The sequence below is a fragment of the Oculina patagonica genome, chromosome 5 (genome assembly GCF_052425735.1).
Source record: "Oculina patagonica isolate OP01 chromosome 5, crgOcupat, whole genome shotgun sequence".
In the NCBI taxonomy this organism is placed as follows: domain Eukaryota; kingdom Metazoa; phylum Cnidaria; class Anthozoa; order Scleractinia; family Oculinidae; genus Oculina; species Oculina patagonica.
In genome coordinates this window covers 20094342-20121476 of record NC_135762.1, presented here as the reverse complement: position 1 = coordinate 20121476, position 27135 = coordinate 20094342, and the positions used below count along the sequence as shown (strand labels likewise).

Below are 27135 nucleotides of genomic sequence, written 5' to 3'. Positions count from 1 at the left end.
TATGTGAGAGGGAAATGAGTTACGTTTAAGAGTTTCTGTTAATTTAGCGAGATCTTTGCGAAAACCCGAATTAGAGTTATTGATTTTAAAAGCTCTGTCAACTAAGGTATGAATTAAACCTATTTTATACTTAAATGAAGTAAAACTAAAGTAATTAGTAAGAAGACCAGTGTAGGTTTTCTTATGATATATAGACATGGTACAAATAGGAGAAGAGTTATCTACTAAAATATCTAAGAAAGATAATTTACCCTCTAACTGCTTTTCAAATGTAAATCTTATGTTAGGATGTCTGGTATTAAGGTAATCTAAAAATAACATGGCATCTTGCTCATTGTTAAATACACAAAAGGTGTCATCGACATATCTACGGTAAAATAAGGTAGGGGAGTCTTTATAATTATTTAACCACTGTTCCTCATGGAAACCCATAAACAAGTTAGCTAAGATAGGAGCCAAAGGGGAGCCCATAGCCACCCCATCAATTTGATCATAAAAACAACCATTGAATAAAAAATGGGTATGAGAAGTAGCAAATGAAAACAACTTTTTAAGACTAACCTTACTAATGGGAAAATCAGGATTATGTTTGAAGATAGTATTGACTGCAATATTTATAGTCTCCTCAAGAGGGATATTAGTAAATAAACTTTGTACATCAAATGAAATAAGAAACTTGTCGTATGATCTAATATTTTGAAACTCCTGAACAAAAGAAAAAGAATCTTGCGTAGTATATTTATCAGGAATATATGGACTAAGAATAGATACTAAATACTTAGCTAATTTATAATTGTAAGCCCCTATTGATGAAACGATGGGTCTAAAAGGTGGAGGAGAATTAGTTTCCCGTTGTTTGTGTAATTTAGGAAGGCCGTAAAACCTAGCAGGTAGTGACCCTGTAGGATAGATATCACGATATGTCTTCTCATCTAAGCAGCCTTTAGACTTAAGATCCCTAAGAAAGCGTTGAAGCTTACCCTCCCTACTTAAAGTAGGGTCCTTATCAAGACGTTTAAACTTAGACTGATCACTAAGAATATTAAGACAACAATCATTATATACGTTACGGTCCATAATGACAACTCCGTTTCCTTTGTCTGGCTTTAGGATGATAATGTTCCTATTGTTCTTAATGTTCCGGAGAATGCGATGTTTCTTGATGTCATGAGTAGTAGGATGATAAGAAGAGATATAATTTTGTGCGAGATGAGCAATTTGAGTTTTAAGATGTGTTGCTTGATCCTTGTTGGCGAGCTTAGTTTTCATGGTTTGGTGAATCATTTCAAAGGTGGCAAGGACATCAGATTTGTTGAGGTGCGGCGGTTTGATTGATGAAACCAAGTCCATTCTTCAAAATATCCAGTTCTTCATCGGAAAGCTTGTGGGAGGACAAGTTCGTAACAGTGTCTTGATGAGAGAATGGCGTTTTTGCAGCGACTTAAACATCAAGTTAGTTTTTTCCTCTTTTAAAATAAAGAATTTTTTCAGTTTTAAAGATCCCATTCCTGATGCTATTAGATCCTCTGTTGTTTATCAATTTACTTGTGCGGGATGTAACTCCCGTTATATTGGCGAGACTTCCCGTCATTTTTCAACAAGGATCAAAGAGCATACTTTAACTGACAAAAATTCACATGTTTTTAAACACCTTAACAGTTCATCTAATTGCAAAAATTTATACACATCTGATTGCTTTAAAATTTTGGATTCTGCTCAAACCGTTTATTTTCTTAAATTAAAAGAGGCCTTTTACATTAATAGTTTAAAACCAGATTTAAACACTCAAGTGCAGCATGTCAACACCTTTTTATTTTAATCTTTTGTTCTATTAGTAACGGTCTAAAGCTCACACTGTGAGTAATTACTGTTCTAGACAGTACCAGACAGTACCTGCCACTTTGTAACGGCTTTACCATTATCTTTTGTTATTGTAATTTTACTTTGTATACATTTCTATTTTTGTATTTGTAGCTTGGGTATATATATAGCCCTAGATTTTAAATTCTCAATAAACTGAAGATGGCATAAGTCATGCCGAAACATGTCTTTAAAAAGTTGTTTTGTCTCTATTTACTTTCTAAAGCGAGGTAAACGTAACACGGTGCCGTATCTATTGTCGGCTCCCAAAATTTTACAAGGTAAAAGGTTAAGGTAGGTTAAGTCTACCTTCGAGCCTAGTGGCTCAGCAGGCCGGAGCTTATCCCGGTCTCAGTAGCATCCTGGATGGGATGCTAGTCCATTGCAAGGTTACCACCAGTAGTGAATTCGCCGGGTAACTGAGAGGCACTGTGAGAGTAAAGTGCCTTGCCCAAGAACACAACACAATATCAGACGAGTCCGAGAGAGCCGCCAGGGTAATATGATCAAAGTTAAGAAAGGCCATTTTTCCAAAATATGAGATTTTCTACAGCCTGTTTTACGAACTTCTGGTTAATGTAACAAAACATGTGTGTAAAATTTGAAAAAAAACAGTGGTTTAATAACTTAATTGACAGCTGTATAAAGCTGCTCAGAATCACGGAAATCACGTCTAAGAGGCTTCAAGTTTTCAAGATTGCGGGTTCGAATCCCGTCGTAGGTGATTCATGTTTTTTTTTTCGCACAGAAACACTGACGACGTTGGAGTTTTACTGATTTGAGACATCTGAAATCTGCTTAAGAGCTCAGTCTTGCCCATCCTCGGAGACCCAGGGGCAGTTAGTGGGGCAAGGGAAACGCGAAAAAGCGGGTAAAAAATAGCGCGAAACTGCCAGTTACATGGGGGGGGGAAAAAAAAAAAAAAAAATTAAACCAAAAAAAAAAACCTTAAACACTTTTGCCCCATCTAAAAAAAAATTTTCTTTCTTTGACATATCCCCGCCACCCCCTCTAAGTCCCTCTCTTCCCATTATCCTCTCTTGGTTACATAAATCAGCATAAAAAAGTTCTATTGACTGAAAGTGCCCCTGGGGAAAGATTCTTACCAGACCAGTTCAAAAAGCTCTCTGAATACTGCCTCGTGATTGGGCAGAAAAATCTTTTGTTTTCCCTTTGTATTATTCTGCCCAATCGGCGAACAGCTTGACTGCGGTCCTTTTGTTGTGTTCTCATGCAAACGAAGTATGTACACAAAGCCAGTTCGCTCGCTATATCTGTCTTGCTTTTTAGCGGAGAATTTGCTCGGGAAGGAAAAGTTTCGGCTAGTGCCTCCCCTGGTCGAAAACGTCGAAAGTTTGACGGCCATGCCCGCGGAGAAACGGCGGATTCTTCAGATTGTGGTCGATCGCAGGAATCGTAACACTTGAATGCTGCTTGCGAGCTATTAAAGTTTGTGTGCGATATGCAGCTTGTTGCACTGCTATAAAAATGGATGTTTTTCAGATCTTTTACGGAAAGATTGATGACAGTTTGAGGCGAAACCTTTCCAAACAAGAGTATATTTTTCACGAACAAACCAGGCAGATGTGTCAAGCGGCCGATCGCGACTAGCTACGCGTGCAAAGCGTGCAGCAGCGATTCTAGCACTGGCTTTTGTGTACAAAAGGACCGAAGTCAAGCTGGTCGTCGATTGGGCAGAATAATACAAAGGGAAAACAAAAGATTTTTCTGCCCAATCACGAGGCAGTATTCAGAGAGCTTTTTGAACTGGTCTGGTAAGAATCTTTCCCCAGGGGCACTTTCAGTCAATAGAACTTTTATATGCTGATTTATGTAACTGGCAGTTTCGCGCTATTTTTTACCCGCTTTTTCGCGTTTATCTTGCCCCACTAACTGCCCCTGGGTCTCCGAGGATGAGTCTTGCAATGTTCAAAATGAGTTATATTTTTATTCCTGGGAACAATTTACTTATTAATGAATTAAGTTGCGTTCAGGGAGAGCATTTTTTTAAAGAAGGCGAAATAAAAATACATTTTTTGGGGAGAGGATATTAGGCTTAATAGTTTGCCAGAAACAAGTCCCAATACTGCCAGATGGGAATTTTAATTTTAAAAAGAGAAAATCCTATTTGTTTTTTGATGTTTTTAATCGTTTTGAGAAATTTAAGAGTATGTCATTAGGCTTTTGTACATTATGCTAGCATTTTTTCGAGCATTTTAGTGAAGCAAAAGCATTGAGCATTATTCGAGCATTTTAGTGGCATTTTCCAGGAAAATTAATTTTTTCCGAGAAAGTAAAATATAAAAATATATATTTTTTTAGAGAAAATGAAGACTAAAACTCAAAATTCACAAAAACTTCAAATGCCACCCCAATACAGCTGACTTGAGACTGACGACAGGTCAACAGTTTTACGTTTCATAAACATGTTTACGTTCAAGTTTTTGCTGTTACTTGCAACACTTGTACGTTTTTGTAAGTGTTAACAGTTAAAACCATGTTAAAAACTTTGAAATTAATTCAAAAATCTTTTGTATAATGAGCATTATCCGAGCATTTTAGTGGCTTTTTTTGGGGAGACCGAGCATTTTAGTGGGGAAAATGGAGCATTTAGCTGGAGCATTTTAGTGGGGAAATAAAAGCATAATTTACAAACGCCTATATGTCATTTAAAAACTAGTACTGTGGATGCTCATATCTTCAATCATTCACTCGTTTATTGACGTTTATGCATTATCAAGGACCTTCATGGATATCTCGTTCAAGAAAAAACTTCACTAAAATCGTTGTCATATTGCAGCGACACAAGGTGTCGGAAAATACGATGTTTCCATTACTTAAGTATAAAACATTCACGGCGTCGATTGTAAAACGGTGGGCAGGGATAATTTTAGGTCAAAGTTGTATATGACTGTAGCTGTGCATTCTCTGTATGTTTCAAATAAAATGAGGCACGATTGCCACGTGATACGTAGATACGTAAACCAACACACGTAAATTCGACAAGATACGCATGTAGATTCGACAGGTCAAAAATATTTGATTTGTTTTACTTTTGTCATAGCAGAATAGCTATATACCTAACAATTTATAGGATTTATTATTTTACTAGCTCCGTGAGCGGTCAAGATGAAACGAATCCCGTGCTCTGGTTGGCAACCCGAGCGGTCAAGATGGAGCCATCTTGACCGCTCGGGATCGCCATCTGTGTTCCCGCAAGCGAAAAAACTTTTCAATTCCGTCGTCGCTACTTCAAAAGGCTTTTTAGTCGTAAATTTGAGCTATGAAAGTATTTTCCGAAACAACACAAGTATTTTCTCCCTGTTTCTAACGAAATGGAGTCCGATAACAAAGAAATAGGCATTGAAGTGAAATAATGAGAACAAACAAATTAATCAACAAATGCTAACCACCTAATACAAAAATTAAAACGCAAAGCGACTTGAAGACATGTTATGTGAAAAAGGGAGAGAAGTCAGTGACATACCTGAAGAATAAAGACTTCGGCTAACTAGTTGTTTGTGTAAAATCTTCAAAATGGAAGAAAGCGGACGGCACGGCGAACCAGGCACTGAAAGCTTTTAAAACATCTTTTCACCGAAGCCTCTAACGCTCACGTCGAATAAGGTCGGGTCAAACATGCATTTATCTCAACAATGTAGGAAAGTTCAAGCTTTTCCCGTGAAGTGGTAAGTCCCAAACGCTTTCAACAATCACAATTTCAATATTCAGCTCGTGTCAGGGCAGGTTTGCACCACAAATGCGCCAGAAGCGAGCAAAAACTCTGCAAAACGTCCAATAATCAAAAGCTGGCGGCCAGATTGAATGGACATTCTTGTTTTAAGGCTTCAAACTCAACGTTGATTCGCAATTTTAGCCATTTCAATATCCTTTTGACGTTCAAAAAGAGTTGAATTTCGCTGTTGTCGCGTCGTTTTACTTCAATTAACTCGATTCATTCAAAAATTTGACAGTCACTCGTAAACTTTTAAACCAATGAAATGATTTTAGCGTGCGCAATTGATTGAGCATGCAACTGGCTTTCTTTTCAGTACTCGAAAAAAGTCAAATAATAAATCCTTTATTGACCAAGCTTGTTCGGTCAATAACCCATATTGATTAAAACTGATAATGATTATAAAATTTAAAAATACATGTAAAATAGTATCCTAAAAATGTTAAAAAATTAAAGCGGAAGACATTTTGTTGTGTAAAGGGTTAATCACAAACATAACGAACAGTTTTTGTGAAATAAAACTGAATTTTCATCAGTTGTGAAATTTCACAGCTTGTTGTGCTAAGAGTAAATCACGGACATGACAAATATTTGCTAACAAATAAGAGCCGAATTTGCAACATCCACGGAATTGCATGCACAGTGTCAAGTGTGTATGACCTTATACAACTTCTTACCAACATACAACTTATACCTAAATTCAAACCATTTTGCTGCGTCACGGAGTTATTTTGTAGCGGTAGTGAACATAAATATCATGATAGGCAGCAATATTCATTAAGAACAAGAATTTTTAAAGAGTTATTTTCTCTCAAAGCCAGTTCACTAGCCATGTGGTGCGATATCTAAAACATCATCAAAATATTGCTTTTGTATTTACTTTTGGTCACCATTAATATCGAAAGGCCAATAACGTTTTTGGGAAAGTAACTATTTTTGTTATTTAAATTAGCTCACCGTGAAACAAAAGGATTTCAATAAATATTTTGGTCGGCTCATTAATAGGAATAATTATAAGTGACGTTAACGATCTGCGATTAAAGAACAAATCGGAAAAGTACTGTTGCTTCATGGGTCCTTACCGAATGGATATTTTGGAATAAAGGTTCCAAAAGTTGGCGAAAGGCTGATCTTATACTAAAAGTAACCATTATTGAAAGCATTTTACCTTCGCACTAGCTGTTATTTATTCTCGCAAATATTTTTCCTGTTGAGGTCATAAATTGTCTTCCCATGCAATTGTTAGTCAAACAGCAATTGAAATGTCTATTCCATAAAAAAGATTATCTACGTCAACTAATTAAAGCACGGTGCACCAACTGAACTTAAAATACACAGGAAGTAAAAAAGTCAGCAGTTTCAGCGCGCTCTAAGTCACTGACTACGTGATCAATTACAGACATGTTCCTACCCGATTTATGTCATGGATAAGTGACCATTGAGGTGCAAATATGACGTCAAATACGCCACACTAATGCAAACTACACCGTGCTGACAATATTTTACATATTTGGTTTATTTGAGGGTTTTGGTTTATATCCGGTTTTAAATATTTAGATTTTAATGGAATGTTTTGCTTCCTCAGTTAGCTTTTCAGTAACCTTTTGGTTGCAAAGAAAATTGGTTGAAAACTATCTTAACAAAAAGCGAACAAATACAACCAGTCTCGTTTAGTTTTAATCAATTTAGGTGGATTTCCACATAATCGCTAGAATTGCTTGACTTAGCGTTTAGCTTCCCAGTACGTACACATTATTTTCTTCTAAAAGCCGCATACAAAACATCATTCAAGAAACCTCTGTAATGGTGGATTTCCACTGACGCGTAATTTATTACGTGCGTTTACGTGCGTGAAAAAAATTAGAGACAATGTATGAACGGCTTGCGTACACGTTTACGCAAGTCGTTCATACATTGTCTCTAACTTCTTTCACGCGCGTAAAAAGTCATTTTTTGTTGTTAAAGGTGATTTCAAGTTGATGATGTGGTGAATTATTATTATTATTAAGGTTAATTCTTGGTTCAGTTTTTAATTTCTCAGAATTTTCCCGAGGTATTATGCCCCAACCTTGTGGCCGTTGAGGAACTTGCTGAGTTGAACTCCTGTTGTCTAGGTGACCTTAGGCGCATTAAGAGCAAATGTTCGGGGTCTATTTTCGTCCTGACATTTTTTTGTTATCTAATGCAGGGAAGAAACCGCAGATTTTCCTTTGTTTTCAAGTTTCCACCCGCGCGCTACACTGAAACCGAATATTTAGACAGCACCCTATTGAGTCGTCAATCTAAACAATCAAACGATTCTACAGAATTCACGTCGCATGCATTCGGTTTATAGCGTTCTAAAAAACGACTAAATAAGATAAACTGAGATAGCAGAAACTGACACGTAATATTACGGATTTGTTCAACGGCAAATATCGCGATACGCGATAAGTGGGCAAAACAGGAACTTGTTTGTGGAAACAATTTGCACTCCTATGAACTTAACTTAACGGTTTCAGAAAAACCCTTTCAGGAACTTGAACCGCAAAATGTTACCAAAATATCTTGTGACGATCATTCATTTTCCTAGCCTGCGAATACAGCCGCCTCTCATTTCGCTCTTCGTTGCGGGACGCGAATGAGAGGCGGCTGTATTCGCAGGCTATCATTTTCCGAAAACGTCATATTATTGGTCACCTCAGGCCTTAAAATGACTCATCATATAGGGTTGCGAACCGGATACAGACCGTTCAGTTACCTAAATATCAACTATGTCACAGTAGTTTTCCTTTACATCAGAAATGAAAATATTGGCCTCTCGATCAGCTTAAAAATGATTGTCTTTCACCTCAGAAGCTAGTTTGTTTAGTCAGTAAGTAGATACGGAGCTATACGGACCGGTCGTGTACGACTTCCGAAGATCCTTTGAGATGAAAGTTAGCACTCTTTTGTTCGTTTTACTTCTGGTTTTTCTGTTGGAGGATGTCTACTGCCGAGGTGGACGAGGTGGTGGCCGTAGCGGTGGAAGCCGAGGAGGCCGCTCAAGAGGTAGAACTCGCTCAAGTAAAGGAGGTTCTAGTTCAAAGCCTAAGATCACAAAGTTCACGCCGATCAAAGCTACATCCGTCCGTTCTCCTGTTATCGTAAGCCAGACAAAAATTGGATCTCGTTCCAGCTTGTTTACCGGAGTTGTGGCTGGTTATGTCCTTCACCGCTATTTATTTAGCAAGGCTCCAGTATATCGGGTTGGATTTCCAGTGTACGGTAGCTACGTAACAATTCCTAAGGACCGTGCGGTGAGGCTGTCGTCCGAAGAAGAGAGATTACTGGACAACAATGGAGATTTGTGCCTCGGGTTCACTTCAAAGAATCAAACCTTGCGAAGCGGAATTGATGACAACCTGGTCGAGCTCAACACTACTGTCACTTACAAGGCCAGTGGCAATATAACGAAACTGTATGGTATTAACAATACAGTTTCTTTGGAAGATATCAAAGAAAAAGCCTTCGCCGTAACAACTCGTGCTCGATACAATATAACTATAGTGGATAACAGTGACTGCACCCAAGTCGAGAAAACAGTAAAGGGAACCATGGTGCAACTGTACGAAACAAACCCCAACGGAGCCAGCACTGTCAACATTAATATCAAGCTGTTTGCCACTTCAATGACTCTGTTTGGCTTTCTCACTATGGTTCAATCCGGATAAATTCAGCTCTAAAAACACTAACGCTGAAACTAGTAGTAAAACCAAGTCTACGTGATATTCTGCTATTTTTTTCTGTAAAACGTAACACTGAAACAAGGTCCATCAGTATGAGTTTAAAATTAGAAGATAAACATTTTTTTAATACCGAGTTGGCTAAGACAGTGTCCATTTAGGTTAAGTTTAAGCATCCTTGAAAAATAAACAACGGTACCGTAAATGTGTTCTGCGTAGCAGCATTTCTATGCACAAACTTTCGAAGCTTGTAAGTTCATCATTTTCGTCACTTGCAACAAAATAGCCAATCACTATGTAGATTTCTGTACTTTAAAGAATAACTTTAAAAATGTTAAACTAGTAGCGAAAGAAAGTCTGCGTGATATCAATTTCTGTAAAACGTAGACGGCATTGAAGCATACAAATGTCAATATGTTCTGTGTAGCAGTATTTATAAGCACGCTTCGGGGCTTGCAAGTCTGTATGTTACAAACCTTAAACGAAAACAATAAAATATTGTTATTTGCTCGGCTTTTTGCGTTAATTTCTCAAATACACTTAAAACATGCATAAGTTTATTCGCAGTAATTTCTCTGCATTATTGCTTTTTGACCGAGTTGAGGAGAAAAGAGATTAAACCCAAAAAAGGTATACAAAAGATATTATTCTTTCAAGTTAGTTGACCATAATAGTGATGTATTAAAAATCCTTTAAATGTCCTCGTGTGCGAAGGTTTTAATCTCCCAGGGGCGACGGATTGCTCGTGGAATTCTTGTTGTTAATTGCATCTCTGCTTTCTGCACCAATATTGGCCTGCTTAGCTCAACTCAGTGAATGACGTCCTTACAATGATTTTCCCTTTTTATGATCTGGGGTTTGTCGCCAGATTACATCAACAAACAGCTTTACATTCGTAATTCAATAATAGCCCACGTTTAACTCACTTGCGTTCTTATTCGCTTCAATAAACCGAACGTAGACAATCAGGCAGACAAGAATTATGGCAGGATTCGCAAGCGGATCCAGACAAAAACATTACCAAAACTTTTTACAACTTGCAGAAAGAAAAACTTCTCGAAACATTTTTTTTTTACAATAAGTTAAAATATGAGTGGTACATTTCAGTATACCTTACTGGTACAAATATCAGAACTAAGGTAACACAATTAAAGTCCTTAATACTTTGTTACTTGTAGCCAGTTATTGAGGCTTTCCTCGACGTACATATCTTTGGCAGCGTCCGTCTTCCATCTGCCATGTACTTTTAAGTGCCTTTTCAAACCGGTTTAAAACTGTTATGAAGAACGGGTGTTATCCCCCCACGGACTTTAAGCTTTGGAGACCGTAGTCGTCCGGGTTAAAATCTCCCTACATGACGTATAGTAGATTTCTGCCATCTCTTAGGGTATAACTTGCGTTACTCCTGGGAAAAACAAGTGGTCTGAACGAAGGGAGATTACTTTAAGTATCAATACCAACTAAATTATATACCTTCTTAAAACAGTAATACGGCAGTAACGAGTATGAAACTGAAATAGACATAGGTGACTATATTTATTTCCAACAAGCTGTCAATATGATGCGGTTTAACCGGCTCAAAATCGTAATTAGTTTTTAAAATAACATTTATATAACTAATTTACCTTGTTTTTGTTGCTATTTCCTACTCTTTTGTGCCAACATCTTTTACACACGTTTTTGTCATGAGCCTCTGGTTCGGATATGGAGGGTAACCTGATCACGCGTCATGACGTTAGTAAATTTATTGTAATGTATTTATTTTCATGTGTTGGTTAAAGATATAATAAGTCGCCGGTGTACATTGCTAGAGATAGTGATTTTTCAAATAACGTTGTCCGATCAAAGTCTCAAGCTTACATAACAACCCCGAAAGACCGTATGGATAGATGAAAATACATGAATACCAATAAGAAATACATGTAACTACATGTCAAACGCGCATGATTTCGTATTTTGTTTTTCGTTTGACATATTTTAACACGGTACTTTAAGACTCTTTCAATTTAAGAAGAATTTTCGAAACTCAAAGCCATGTAAAATTTTAAGACAAGCTACAGAAAAAGTTCTAATGAGAAGAAAAGCAAATAATTTACGTGTAAAAATGCAATATTGAAGATTTTCTTTACTCTGATATGAAAAAATTCCAACAGATACCCAAACGCCTTTTTCCGACAACGTTAATTGAAAGAGCTGTATAAGTGCCTATCGGTTACCATACACCTTGATTACGCCTGATTCTCTTATCTAGTAACTGCTGGCGTTTTACAATAGGATGTGCATTAATTTTGTACTTTTTGAGAAAATCGGCATCGCAGCTGTCAAGTTGCTCACTAAGATTCCTTTTTAGTGTTTCACAAGCTTTTTCACTTGCTTCAAAATACCAAGAGGCATTTTGTATGTTTTCTAAATCTAAATTTGTATTACATAGTTTCTGCAGAACGAACGCGACCATAGGATGATTCTCGCCAAATGCTTTTCGATAGATATTTTCGGCTGTCTCCAAGGACTCCTTTTGAGCAGTATTCAGACCAAGTTTCTTTTCCACATCACTTCTTATTAGCGAAAACTCAGCCTTAAAGTGAGGACAAACCTTAGGAATAACGTTGAGAGCTAAACAAATGTCGTCATAGGCATCCTTGTTATTGTCCATCAGACTTTTAAGGCGTGCTCTCTCCTTCTTTGTCACTGAAAACTGCTGATGTTTGCATCCAAGAGAATTTGACACAATTTCCTCTGCCCTGATAAGATCTGTGTTTGCCTTGGACAGTATTTCTCGAACTTTATTTTCATCCGAGGGCCAGTTGAATTCAAAACTATCAAGAGTAATTTCAGTTTTCTTCCGAAGTAATGCTGCAAACTCGGGATGTGCCATTTTTTCTTTGGGGAAGCCAAGTTCTACCTCCATGAGATATTCTTTTGCTTTGTCAAAAAACCAATCTTAGAGCATGCGTATGCAACCCTCACTTGACATTTTCGCACCTGCAACAAACCAAACAAGAAAATTACAGCTTACCTTAGTCATTTAAGAAAAACTGTAGTGTTATTAAACAGGTTTCCTTAAGTCTCATACCGAGTACCTTAGTCACTAATTAAAATAGTGTGATCGCTATTTATTGTTCAGTAAAAATCCACGTTTAAAAACCTAATTTTTTGTTAACTTAGCCTAAATAACTTTTTATAGAAGTGGTATTTCGGTGGGATTTTGGGCTACTAAGGTTCTCAAAAAGGTTCTTAATTCGATAGGGGCACTAGCGATCAGCACAGATAACTACTACAGGGCATATGTGATATGGAATATATTGTTGTATAGGTGTCCACAAATAATAGGGGGGACGTTTCCTTCAGCTAAACATTTTAGACACGTTAATAAAGTTATTCATTTATTATTCATCCATTCTTTCATCTAGAATGCAGTGTAGATGATAACCATACAGTAAATTCATCGTTTCAAAGTACTATTTATGCCTCCATTTTTATAAAATGAGAACCTGTTGAAAATATTAGGCTAAACAAGTTCTTATATATGGTTTTTACTCTCAGGTACTTGAGTTGTAAACTTCATCGTACGGTAAGGCAGCCATTGGCATAGCTTTAAACATAACAGTTCTCATGTTATTTACAATATGCATTTTATTCCAAGACTAGTGTGAAGTGGCACATTTACGTCATTTTTAATTAAGCTATGATAGGTGAGGCAGGTAGATGAATTGAGGTGGTAGGTTTCTCGCCTGACGTTGGTACAGATCACCGAGTAATTCTGACGGAAACAAATGCTGTCGGAAAATAGATTGAACTTCAGAAAATGTTCAAAACTCAAGTGGAACAGCCGAGTGGTTTCACTGCAAAGTTTTGGACATTTTATGGCGTCATTTCTATGGTCTATAAGAGTGTAGACCATGGAAAGATGTGTTAGATTTGTTTTATACCATAACAAACTCGAACAAGTATTTATCAAAAGCAATGCCTGACCGTGAAGAAACTTTGCCGGTTGGACGTAAAGATTCCGGTCCGACACGTTAAAACGACAATGATACGAAAGAAGATAAACAAGAATTCAAAGAATAACAATTTTAATTACCTTTTCCTCTCTCGTTAAGTGTGTGCCTATCGCTTGAAGCGAGCAAGATTATTTTTCTTTCTGAAGATTTTGTAAGAGCTCGTTCACTAAACATCGACAGTCCCCTGCCGGTTCGCTAGCACCGTTCTTCTCAGTTAGACCAAAAATTCAAAAGCCTGGTCAATTTTCTTTCGACAGATCACCTAAGTAGAAGTCCAATCCTGAATTCCGAAAACAAATGCATAGTTGATTCAAACAAAACACGATGAAATTCGCTTTCATTCATGGGGACCAAACTTGCACATCTTTTAGCCCGAGCGTGTGCGTGGCGTGATCTGACGTCACTTTCATGGTCTATACTCTCATCGACCATAACTTTGGACCAATCAGCGCGCGAGAATTCTCTCGGTTATGGTTTAAATATATATATATATCGTTAGGTTTAGAGATTACTTTGTTGAAGATTGATCACTATCTCCCGGTTTGTTTCCCTTTCAACTGTGAATTTGATTGACTGCCGATGCTGTTTAGGTGTTTTTGTAAGGTTTCCACATGGCTGATTTTTACGCACTCACACTCGACATTCCGTTTTTGTAAAGCGGCTGAACGAAGAAGGTATGATAATACTCGCTGCTCTAGACCTTTCCCCAACCAAGTTAACTATGACTGTTGATATCATAAAGCCCATATAGTGGTACCGAAAAGTTTAAAAAGTCAGCACCTCGATAACAGATGTGCCCTGTAGATCAGAGTGTCTCCTTTAGAAAGCCTCCTAGTTGTAAGTTGCGAGCCAAAAAAATAATTGATGCAAATCGTTCATCGAAATATACAATATAACATGAAAATACACCAACGCATCGTCATGATATGTTCTATCTGTTCTTATCACAAAATTCCTTACTGGTCTTTACGGTGCCATCTGTCATGCCAATCAGAGGTTTAAAAATCTGCGCTAAGAAATTTGACAGTGTGAAATTTTTAATAGGTAATCTATCGATAGGTCTTAACGGGAGTTCATTTAATACCACTGTTGCATCAATTTGATAGCTTACTTTGATAGTGGTTGTATCAATCCATCAAAGTATACCGTAATGATTCGATTTAGCGCCCGGGGCGCTTATTTACTTTTGGCACCTTAAGGGAGGGCGCTTATTCGAGACATCGGGCTTATTCGGGACAGGGCGCTTATTTAATTTTTTGCGAAACAACCAAATGAAAACTTTAATATATATTAAAATAACTAACAACAACATAAACTGTAACAGTAACAGATTGTTGAAAGTTCAGTTACTTTTACAAGAATTGTTCATTTTAGCAGTAAATATACATGTATACATGTACGGTAAATGTATACATATACATACGGAAAATATACATGTACGGTTCGGTGAATCTCCATGAGTTTATCTTTTCGACGTCGACGACTTCACTAGGGGCAGTTAGCCACAATAGGAGCGCTAATTAGAATAGGGGCGCGTATAAGAATGGGGGCGCTTATTAGAATAGGGGCGCTTATTAACAAAAACACATTCAAAGGGGGGCGCTTATTCGGAAGGGGGGCGCTTATTGGAAGGAGGGCGCTAAATCGAATCATTACGGTAAGTGCTAAAAACCAATACCGCATGACTACCGGCCACTTTAAAGCACCAAGATCAGCGAGTCTAAATATTATTAATAATGAGTGGCTTACGGCAGAAAAAGTTGTCAATCATATTAAATGTTGCTAAACGTGATTATTTCAAACGCTATGCGAGTGGGAACAGTGCGTTACATTTTTCGATAACAAAGTGTGTTTCACCGTGACCTTTTCAAATGTTGTACTGTTAATTTCTCTAAATTTTGTGTTGCTTAAAAGTTTTACAGTTTATACATTACCTCTCTATGTTCCATGGTGTTTTCATATGTTTCCTTGTAAATATTTAAAGCACGACAGGCTAGCTCAGCACTTTTGACAGTCTCCCCGAGGATCAAGCAAGCCTTGCTGAGCCTTTTCAGTGAATTGGCTTTCCCTACAAATAAATAAACAAAATAAATAAATAAATCAACAAATGAATTTATAAACAATTATATACCATATAGGTTAACCTGCGATCAGGCGTTCTATAGAGGTATGTATACTATATATAGTTATTTTAATAGTTTTGGAAATCTGATACGACGTTATTGCAACTGAATGCCTAATCTGCGGGAATGACAACCTATACGGAAAACTTTTGTAAGGGCTAAAAGTGTGTTGTCGTGCAATAAATAGGCTAAGAAATGTGTTTAGATTTCCTTTAATTCCAAAAATGCATCTCTGTGACACTACGTTTCATTTTACTGACTAAAAAGACGAATACTTATGCCAAAGAAAACAAAATATTTCACCGTTTCCTCGCGCTTGTGGAGCGAGAGGTCAATAGATAACCCCGGCGAAATTCTCTAATTACTTCCACCTTCACAATAAGAATTGACATAGGAGGCAGCGTGGCCGAATGGTCAGAATACCGGACTTGAAACCCACAGGTCGCGGGTTGACCACTGGCTGGTGTTGTCACACCAGTACTCCCGACTTTAACTCCTCGGCTATGCAAGTTTTTAAACAGCCAACTGGTATACATCTTGCTATTTAACCGTGATATGTTCATTAGCAATATTTTTTTCAGAGTTTGTTCACTTTGGCCCTGAATTACGTATGTTATTATTTACTTCTTTTTTTATGTTAGTTTAGAGGTAGAGATTTATTTCGGGCATAGGAAGCTGAAAGCGACCTTAATTTTGCAAGTGCTAGGAGCGAGCGTAATTTCAGTTTTTATTTTTGAGCTTATTGGTCCTTCCACAAGCACTTCGTGGAGAAGGATATGACGGCTATTAGGTGCACTATATAACAGCGAGCAATGAAAATACAGAAGTCCTGAGGGGAATTAGAACCAACAAAATCTCAGTTTGCCCGGAAAGACCCCTTACTTAAGTTCATGTAATAAGATGTTTATTACCCGGGTGAGAAGGAGAATAATTCTGGTTCATAATTTCCACTGCCCTTTCCAGCTTTTCCTTTCCCTCTTGCACCATTCCCATCTGCTGATACGCGTAACCCAAGTAATTAAGGGTAGCAGCAACACTTCGATGGTTTTTACCATGGAGAGCCTCGTAAATGTTCATCGCCTTGGTAAGATTTCTCACCGCATCCTCTACATCCCCAAGGTCACTTTCAGCATGCCCAAGATTTAATAATGCCGTAGCTATAGCTGTAACAGAGCAGAAGATTACAAAAATTCCTATTAGTTGTTCTTAATCGGAACATTTGCGTTCTTTTTTTTGAAGAATTTCTTACCGCAAATAAAACAATTACCTGAGCAATTGTCGTTGTTGTCGTAAAGTTTCTAATCCATTCCCTTAATTAAATTTATTTACCATTTATTTACCATACCATTTACCATCTTCAACAGTTTTTCGACGAGCTTGGTAACGACTCAAGGAAGAAGGGTGGCCCTGCTAGCCGCTTTATTTCATATTTAGAAGAAAACCAAAAAAAATTGGAAATGTTAAAATACAGATGATTAACACTTTGGTAATCAGCTTCGACGTTCTGATTAAATCGAAGCATTCTTTTAACAAAGGTTTCAGCCTTATGTGAAACCGTGCTTCGGCTATTAAAGTTTTGGCGTTTCCAAGAGAACCTTTGTACGACCAAGTTGAACGGCATCCGTTCACTAAACGATGCAAACGCTCTTAAAGTATACTTGAATTGTTTAATGTGAACCCGCCCACTGAATGAATTGTTCTCGCAACTAAAAGAAGGCAACTCGATGGAAGCCTTAGTTGCGTTTGTTTTCCTACCATCCTTATCCAATCTCCGTGACGAAACGATTGACCATCGATAGTTCCGTTGTAAGAAAGATTTTGATTGGTTTCAGAAATAATAGAAATGACCGGAAGTAAAACACCTTGTTTACAAGCAGGTAGGGTAACCCTAGTGCTAAGGTTACCCTAGCAAGAGGGTAAGAAGGGTTTACAAGCAAAAATTCGCAGGTAGGGTAGCCCTACTACCCGGGTCAACTTACACCGGTTACGCTGCAGTTAACCATGTAAGAAGCTGTTATTCGAAAATAATTCCGTTCCAGTGCAAAAATACGACAAATTGTGAATGAACACGATGTTTCTTGGTCACAATTCGCTGTTTTTGTCGGTATTTTTAAACATATTTAGCTTCTTGAAGCCAAAATAAAGTTGTCCCGGGTAGGCGAGTTATCCCTAGCAGAGCGATTACAAGGCGCTAGGGTTACCCTGGCCCTTAGGAAGTCAGGCATTCACAAGTCATTTAAACTCCGATATTTTCGGACATCCAATCGGAAAAAAATCGTTAAAAAACTAAAGTGTTTACTAAATGTACACAGAAGTTACCGACCATTTATTTGGTCGTCGCTAAAAAGTTGTAAACGACTTGTATTAGTAATCGTGACAGTTTAATAGGTAGTTCTGTGCAATAATTTTTTTTGGCTTTTTACTTATATAATGATCTATTCCTTGCTTTGTTTCATGATTAATTAAATGTAACTGCATCTTTTTGTCATTCTTACATTTCTCCCCTGTAATGACAGTAAAATGGTGGCGCCACTTCGATTTCCTGTTACTTACTTTGCATTCAGCTCTGCCACATACAGAATACATTCACCTCAATGAACGAAATTTCTTCGACAAAACAGATACTTTAAAAAGACCATTATTTATATTTGCCTCTGCAAATTGGACTGAAATGTAATTAGCTATGCCAGTGAAGTCGAAGGTTTTGTCATAAAAAAAAAACAAATAAATAAATACTATCTGAAGGAAATACTGCGCAAAAATATTTTTCTACTTTTTCTATGAAGGAAACGTCTGTTCAAAATAGCCATTATTAATGCAAATAAAAATAACTTACCCGGATGATCTTTTGTACCATGTTGCTTGTCTGAAATTACTTTAACCTTCTCTGCAAAGTGAAAACTTGTTTTGGAATCTCCCTTGTAGCGGTACACCACACTCAGCTTTGATAAGATCACAGCCCTATAAATGTCGTTGTTATCAAACATTTGTAGAGCTTCGTTCAAAGAATCAATACTCTCGTCCAATTTGTCCATGTTTCGTTGCACTAAGGAAAGGCGGCTGAGTGTCACACCAATCTAAAAATAACATCACTTGTGCGTCAAAACCTGTTACACCTTGTTAGCCAAGTTTAAAGGCGAAGCTTCCCATTTTTTTTAAATGGCGTTCATTTAAACTGTGTCACGGATTTTAGCCAAATTTAGACAACGAAAAAAAATTGTTTTGAAAATTTTGAAAAACTTTTACTTAACTGTTACTGTTACCGTTATTGTTACTGCTAACATTGAACAGTTTTTGAGGTTAATCTCGTTTGTTTTTAACTTTCAATTAGGACCCCGGGAAACATTTTTCTTTGTAATGAAGCTATGGTTTTGTCAATAAGATCCAAACAAGTGATCTCTTTGCTAACATTAATAACATAGAGTAAACTCAGCCGTAACACAGTCCCTTAAATTCTGAATTTACGCGATGATACCATTTAAAGGTTTGGTTAAGACAGATGTCGATAAGCGCGACGTTCTTGTGTCTATTTTTATTCTGTTTATTGGTTAAGAATTTTTTAATTGACAGCCCCTGCGTTTTCACAGTTCCTACAACGGCTACTTTACACAAAATTCGCCTCGACACGATATAAAATGGAAAAGGAGGCGGAAGTTATTCAGTTTAAGGCCGTTTTTCGTGTGCAGGGAAAATTTTTATAGCCAGTTTGTAATATGCGAAGTTGTGCTCACTATAATGGCGTAATCTTGTTTTGAAGCGTTTTGCACATTGCTTTCGAAAATTTTATGCAGATCACTGTATGAATTTCCTTCGTTTCTGGTCGCAATGCAATATGCGCTTCAAAAAGTCTAAATCAAGTAAATAGGAGATTTCAACACAAACATAAAAAAAAATTAAAAAGGAAGCAAGCGAAGTAGAACAGTTGAATAAGAAGTCGGTGTAATGTGTTTATCTGTGTAGTGTCGACGATTAGTTTTACTCGTTTAGTGACTTGTTTGCGAGATATTTTTATAAATTTGCGAAGTGTTTCACGTTTTTCCCTTCACTACCTTCCCCCTCCGTTATTAAATGGGACTCATATCTCCCTCTCCCAAAGTCTGCACGGGCTGACTGGCGGGCGTATGCTGACGTCACTTTATTCTCGTTTCCGATTGGTCCCTTGTGTTCCTTTTTGTTACGATTTTTGAGCTTGATAACGTGGGTCCAATTACATGTGTCAACCTACGCCCTTTGCGCGTCAATTACCTCAGTGCTCTTCAATTGTTTGTAATGGACTATGTTACAGAGTTTTTTTACTACACGAAGAGGTTCTCAAAAACTTTCTTACCTCGTACTTTGTTATTTTGATTAAATTAATAAAATTCGATAATATACGATTAATTAACTGGAACCCAGGTCGTACGATTCAGAGAGTAAAGTTGTTCGTAATTTCTCATAGACATGTGAAATTACTCGCCCGGTTTCTCCCTTAATTTTTACTCCTTTTGGTCCAATTAATTGTACTATTACTAATCATTTTTCGTGTGCCATTGCCATTTTCATCACATATATTTATAAAATAAGCAGAGCAAAACTCTATGATTAAGTTTCACGAAAACATATTTATAATTTGACACACGACAAATCCAGGAAGTTTGGCGAAGTTTCGTTCTAAAGTAAGGAGCCCCTCTTTTCCCCGCCATTTGTGACGTCATAGCACTTAACCAACCAACACACACTTACAGTTAATTGTGTAAAGTATAATAACCAATCAGTGAAATACCCCCAGTCTGATACACGAAATATTCAAATCAACTGCCATTCGCTCCGAGAAGGTGCGGCAGGTAGTACTGGTACCCGCAGACACGCGGGTGTCAGTAACTCTCCCGCGTGCACAACTCGGCTTTTAATAAATTGGTTGATAAAATAAATGTTCTGCTACGATGATGTTAAAGAAGAATATCAACAGAGCTTTCAGAGGTAAGTCGGAATAACACGAGTCCTATTTCTCGTGTGTCAGCTTTTTTATCATGTCGTTGAAACGAATTACTGAGTTCAAATGTTAGTTTTCTGAGAGGATAAGCATCAATTCGACCTTTGTTCTTAGAATACGATTGATGTGTATTTTCGAAGATCATTTTTTTTCTTTAGCCTGAAAGAAATATCAAATATTTGAAGCCAATTTAGTTCTGATGGAATTGTACAGGCAGACTCGACATGTATTTGTCTATTGAACTGTTTCTAAAAAAATGACAGTGAAGTTTGATCGGGGCAACTGATTCCTAAAGCTCTAAATCATTATTTTATTCTACATTTTCTGAAGTAGAATAGGAGGTTAACAGAGAGTTGAAAACGAAAATTCAATGAAGGAGGTCTATTTTGTCGACTTTGTAGCCGCCTCAACACATCACATATTTATTATTAGAAGACCGATGCTTAGAGAAACGGTGTAACTTGAATGTGTAAGCGGGAGCGCGTTCACGTCCTCGACCTCAAATGCCCCTTCGCTGTCTGCTCGCTTCAAGATGGCTTTAACTCATTTAATCTCAACAGGACCTTCTTCATCACCAGTCTCATGGCAGTCAACTGAAGGGACATATCAAAATGGTCACCCAACTTCTCAAGCCATTGTTCGACCAGGAGCTGCTCAAAAAATAGAACACTTTAAAAAATGGAGTATTTCAACATACAAGTATACCAGACAATATCTCTCTGAAAGGTTTGGTAAAGGTACAAAGACTGTGGATACTGAACTTGAAGGACAAATTCTATTGCTAAAAGAAGCCCAAGTTAAGTATATTAATGTCTTAAAGCTTGCTAAGCAGATGACACATCATTTCCATAGTATGGTTGAAAGTCAGAGAGGTCTGGCTGATGCCTTCATAGATTTAGGGATGAAATCCCCAGAGCTACAAAATGAATTCAACTGCAATGCAGAGTCCCAAAGGTCATTGGTCAGAAATGGGGAAGTTCTTCTTGAGGCACTCAATTTCTTTACGTCCAACCTGAATACCTTGGTGCACAAAACCATGGAAGATTCTATCATGACAGTAAAAGCATATGAATCTGCCAGAATAGAGTACGATGCCTACAGAACAGACCTAGAGTCTACCCAAGCTGGACCAAGAACTGCAGCAACAGCTGTAAAGGCTGAAGAAGCTAAACAACAATTTGATCTTCAGAAAGAGAAATTTGACCGGCTTCGTGGTGACTTAGCAGTCAAACTCAAATTTTTAAAGGAAAACAAGGTAAAAATTGATTATTTTTATAATGTTTTAGGGTGTTCAGTTTTTACAGAAACCATCTAGTCAGTCTTCAAGGCAACTAATCAGTCTTGGTTAATCAATCTGACTGGTTGTGTGTTCCATGAAAGGTAGCTCAAACTTTAGAGTTTTTTTGGTAAGTCACGCAACAAAAACAGAAAACTGTAAATTTAATACAATCAATTGATAGTTATTGTAATAATAATAATAATAATAATAATAATAAAAATAATAAAAATTATAATAACAGTAAAAGAAACGTGTACTATAGCCATAACTTCCATAGTCAAACGTGAAGGCAGCCAGCAATTATTTTCAATCAGCTTTCAGGTCAAGAATGGAAGTGGTACTGGCTGTAACGAGGGTAGCAAAAGTGGTTTTGTCACGTTTACTTGAAACAGCACTTGAAACAGCAGAATTTACGAATCACGTGTCTTTTCTAACCATTATCACGCGTTACAGTCTATTTTTTGTCCTATTTTCACGCGTCACGATCTAATATTTTCCCTTTACACGCGTCACGCATTAACCCTTTGCTAGCCTCTCTAAATTTAAGTACAGGAATGGGTTGTTGGTGAAGTAAAGTGTTACAGCACTGTATACTTGTTAGCATACTATTTACGATGAATACATGTCTAGTCAGAAAAATGACGAAGTAGGAAGTTTAATGAGTATGTTCTGACAAAGCAAACCACAACACGAAATCACAAATAAATCATTAGTACAGTATTTCAAAACCTTGCACAATGATAATCCTCTCAACTATAGAAAGTAACAATGGTTTGTTACATAAATGTTGCTTTAACCCCTCTTTGGCTTTTCCTTCAACAGGTGAAAGTGATGCATAAGCAGTTGTTACTCTTCCAAAATGCAATTAGTGCGTACTTTGCTGGGAACAAAGAGGCTTTGGAAAACTGTATAAAAGAATTCCATGTTAAAATCAAGAACAATGAAGGTAAACAGCCATCATTCCTGGAACACTGAGTTAGTTATGAGAAGAGTATTTACTTTGGGCTGCAAGTGACAGTGACGTTGGACTACTTGCAACATGAAACTCCTGTTTGATTTCTATAGCCGTGTTAGAAATGAGAGTATAAGTAAATGCCAGAGAAAGTAATGAGAAAATTCTGGCCTATACTGCAAAGGAATTGTATTATTTTGTTTGCTGATCGTGACAACTAAACATGTCGAGCTAAACCAAGCTTAAAAGATTTATTTAGTGTCCAGAAACTAGACACCTAAATTAAATACAGGGATGAAATCAGCTTGCTCATATGTCGTCGTTTTGGGAACTTTAAAGTCAATAAACCTATGAAAACAACATATCCATTAACAAAGAATACTTCTTAATGATTTTTACTGACTAACGATGGAATGAACAGAGAATTCAAGGTGCACTTGTTTAGGTTGAAAAGTGTCTGGCGACAAAATGCCACCGGTTGAAAGTAAGCCATCCTTGAAAACCCAGGGGCAGTTTCTCTGGGCAACTCGAAGTAAACCAAGCAGCATAATCGGCGCTACGAGAGTTTACAAGGATGCCGTAGTAACCGGCTCTATGAAGTTATTCTAATTGGACTACTTTTAAAACCTGATTTGAAATCTCGGTCTCAGATTGGGCACAAAATCTGTGGCGTTGTAATTTTGAAAGATCGGTTAGCTGCAAGTGTTTGCGCCATTTTCATGCCTTCTTACACAGGGTTAATCGCTAAACTAACACCGTGGCCTAATGGCTAATGACGTCTGTCGTCTGGGTTTAAAAAAAACCTTTACTGCCGGTTTTCTTCTGGAAAAAGGTGAACACCTTTTTCTATTTATTATTTTCATCTATATGCACAATATGCTTTGGATACCAAACATTACACAGTTTTATCATCTTATAAATCATGTTCTGTGGCAACTAGTCATAGCGTAGAACTAACTGATGATATAAATACAACCCTCCAAACCATAATTTGGAACAATAAACTCGTCTGTATCCGGACGAAAAAACCTGTATTCTTCAAAACGTTGGCAGAAAAGGGTATTCTGAGAATAGGAGACCTGATTTCTGAAAACAACGAGTTAATAACATAACATAAGGTGAGAGAGCTGAACCTCACTCCCTTGGATCTCTTTAGACTTATATCCGTGGTAAACGCCATGTCAAGTCAATGGAGAGACTTAATAAAAAGGTTCTCTCACTCTGACAAAAGGACGTTCAATCTGCAGGACCAAATTGTGTTAAGTTTATTAAATAAGCAAAAGACTCCGATCAATAAAGCAGTCTCGAAAACCATTTTTAAAGAACTTCGAAATGGCATGGCCAGAAATCGCGGACATCGGATTCGGCGAATTTTGATGCATCGTACATTTAGCGGTCACGAAAATTGGTAATAGCCGCTGATTCAAAAGCGTGACTTTGGGCTCATAAACATCGACGGAGACACAAGAATGAGGCCTACATAGATGAATATTTTGTGTAGTAGGGAAACCACTGGTCAAAAGTATTGCATGATAAAAATAATGAAGCAAAAAAGCTTTCGAACGATGGCTTTTGCAGCAAAATTGGAGCAAAGACGGCTGAAATATCGCAGTTCAAAGACAGCCGATTTTGGATTTCAATATGGACTGCCGCCTGGTTTGTTTTTCGACGATTTGCGAGATTTTTAAAAGCAAAAGGCAGGGCGAAGAAATCAGCACCGAAGGTGAAAATTGGCCAAATAGTACATCATACGGTGCTTATCCTCAAACGAGGGCGGCACTTGGGATATTCAGCGAATGTTATCTGCTACGGCGGATCAAAATCTGCTTGGGATGCAAATATTGGATATCAAGCCTCTGAAATATAGAGCGTTGTATGAGCCAAGCTTCGAAAATAAACATCGATAAAAAGCAGAGCCAGTATCATTTGTTGATGAAAAAATCTAATCAGAATAGCCGAAGGACCTTTCAAGAACTCGAGAAGAGGGCGGCACTTGTTCCCGGTAGGCCAGAACTTGCTCTGTTTTATTTTGTTTTTTGTTTTTTCTCTCATACATTTCCTTTGAGTGTTTGGCGGCCATATTGGCAATTAAACTCGCGCGTGCGCCGTGGCGTTGACCGGAATTTCTGGCCATGAGTTATTAGTACCCCATCTGCTCAAAAGAAATACAATAGCTGTTTTGAAAATGATATCTTCGATTGGAGCGAAATACATAGCTTACCGCATCGTGTCACCTCCGATATAAAGCTGCATGAATTTCAATTCAAACTATTAAACAGGTACCTGGTGACAAATGACTTTTTAAATAAAATTGGTGTGTTGCCTTCCCCAGAATGCTCTTTTTGTGGAAAAGAAACTTTGAGCGAATCACTCGAACATATCTTTATCTCTTGTCATTATGCCGAAAATTTCTGGCAGAGGTTACTAAGTGGCTATGCAATTTAAAAGTCAATGTTAAAAATCTTCACAACAGAGAAATCTTGCTTGGAATGCTGGGTTGTGAAGACGAGTTTTTTGTCAATCATGTAATACTTACCGCTAAACATTATTTGTATTCATGCCGTTGTAAGAAGACCTATCCTCTCATTAATGTTTTCACTGCTAGACTAAACAAGATTCAAAATATTGAACAGCTCTTTGAATGACTTTATTGACAACCTGTTTATACCTTTCACGAAGTATGAACCACGATGGATTGGCTGACAGCGCTCCTCAAAGCAACAGTACACATGTCAACTGAAGCTAACTGAGATCGAAGTGCAGCAAGAAGAACAAAATCTTCAGAAGAAAGCATTTAAGTGTCGATAAGTGGCATGTATGTAGCATTACTTTCTTGTTTCTTAACTTTGATGTGCCTAGATGCTGTGTTTCGGTGAATTTTGATGAAATAGCAAGAAATCGTTAAGTCACGTGTGTTTAGTTCCTCAGTACGAATAAAATATACTGGTCCCCAAACATTTTGTGCCATTTTTTTTAAGTTAAATGATGGATTTCATTACCCATGTAAGAATAATGTATATAAGTTGTTGCTCATGGGAGATATTTGGCAGTAATTAAAGCTATTTCCAGCAGAAAGAAATGTGTACCTTCCACAAGTCTGTTTGAGGAGAAGAAATCAAATCGGACGGTTGAAGTAAATTATTGTACTTAAAGCCTAATAACCACAGCATATAATGCAGTGAATTTAATTAAATATGCATAAATTAGTGAACAATGGCCAATTTTGCAAAAGGAGCCATAACTCTAAGGGAATAAAATATTTTGAGTTAATGTTTTGCCACAGTGAATAGCTCACCATACCCAACATTTATGCTAAGTTTGGGTGAAATCGGTGATTTGAGCTGTATCACCTATTGCCTGTTTCTGCCCTGTTCTCTCATGGACGCACTCTTAAGTACTACGCTTTAGATACTCAGTTCTTAGGCGTATTATTTAACAATATTGGGTCTGTCGTGTGTTGTGATGAAGTGTTTCTGAATGCGTGTAATAGTAATAAAAATAATTATTTAAAAGATTCTAATTAGGCTTTTACACCCCTGCCTCGATATAACTTATTTGTTGATTTATATTGTATATTTAACAAATAAAGAAGCCTAAGCCATGTTTTATACTGTCATAAAACACGACGGGCATTTGAGAACACGAGGGAAATGTAGAAAACATGAGCCGCAGGCGAATGTTTTCTACATTTCTACATTTCTACATTTATCTTGATCTTGTCTTTTTGAACTTCGATAAACTTCACCGACTGCACCGAGTGCAATTTCGTCTCAGCATAATATAGTAGTCTCGATGACATCCGTCCCTTGCTTCGTTCGACTTGAACAAGGCGTATAACTTCCAGAAAAGCTATTGCTTCGGATATTCCCGTAAACCTTAATTGTTGTCTCAATCAAGTTCCAGCATGAATAGACGATTTAAGAGGAGTTTGTCGAAGAAAAGTCTTCGAAAGAAAACTCTCTCGCTCGCTTTCCTTGCGAGTTTCATTCAACTCAAGCAGTGGACACCGCGCCACAATTTTTCCCGCCTCACTTCGTTTACATCAAAATGAAATGTCCAGTGGATTTATACTTAAAAAGGAATTTAATAAAACAATTATTCCATTCGCCCTTGTTGAATACGAGTGGTTATAGCCAACGAACAGTCAACGACACGCGAAGCACTCGAGGAAAGCTGACGAAAAACAATAAAACATGATTTTTCTACGTTTTATACTCTGATAAAACATAAGTTTTTAGCCAATCAGAGCGCGCGTAGACTCCTATCTATATTATTATCTCTTATAATTGAAATATTACAAGTAATGATTTCATCTTATTTTCCCGCTGTTTTAAGTGATGTAGTGTAATGTTTATTGTAAGTAGTTCAATGTGTAATGTATATTGTAATTAGTAATTAGTTTTAATCTTATGTGAACTTGTAAAGTGTTGTAAAAAATAAGCAGAAAAAATAAAAAATAGGCAAAAATAAAAAAAATAAATAAAAAATAGGCAACAAAAGATAGGCGT

At 37.3% G+C, this 27135-nt stretch overlaps 3 protein-coding genes and 1 pseudogene across 4 annotated transcripts in view; 3 read left to right on the top strand and 1 right to left on the bottom strand.

Annotated features, from left to right (window-relative positions):
- LOC144653189 (uncharacterized) overlaps positions 1–27135 on the top strand; it is a 467538-nt gene that overhangs the window by 418701 nt on the left and 21702 nt on the right. The window lies entirely within an intron of this gene.
- On the top strand, positions 8332–9772 carry LOC144654614 (uncharacterized). The gene has a single exon (XM_078514807.1). The coding sequence runs from the start codon at positions 8509–8511 to the stop codon at positions 9286–9288; it is 780 nt and encodes a 259-aa protein (XP_078370933.1). The 5' UTR covers positions 8332–8508; the 3' UTR covers positions 9289–9772.
- LOC144653164 (uncharacterized) overlaps positions 10287–27135 on the bottom strand; it is a 32021-nt pseudogene continuing 15172 nt past the window's right edge. The window contains exons 9-12 of the transcript XR_013570691.1: positions 18261–18501; positions 16336–16587; positions 15236–15369; positions 10287–12282 (exon numbers count right to left, since the gene is read on the bottom strand). The product of XR_013570691.1 is annotated as an uncharacterized LOC144653164 (transcript). The remainder of the gene's footprint in view (positions 12283–15235; positions 15370–16335; positions 16588–18260; positions 18502–27135) is intronic.
- Positions 20244–22991, top strand: LOC144653185 (arfaptin-2-like). Its single transcript, XM_078513128.1, has 3 exons — positions 20244–20383; positions 20957–21651; positions 22498–22991. Exons 1-3 carry the CDS (start codon positions 20347–20349, stop codon positions 22648–22650), a joined length of 885 nt encoding a protein of 294 aa, XP_078369254.1. The 5' UTR covers positions 20244–20346; the 3' UTR covers positions 22651–22991.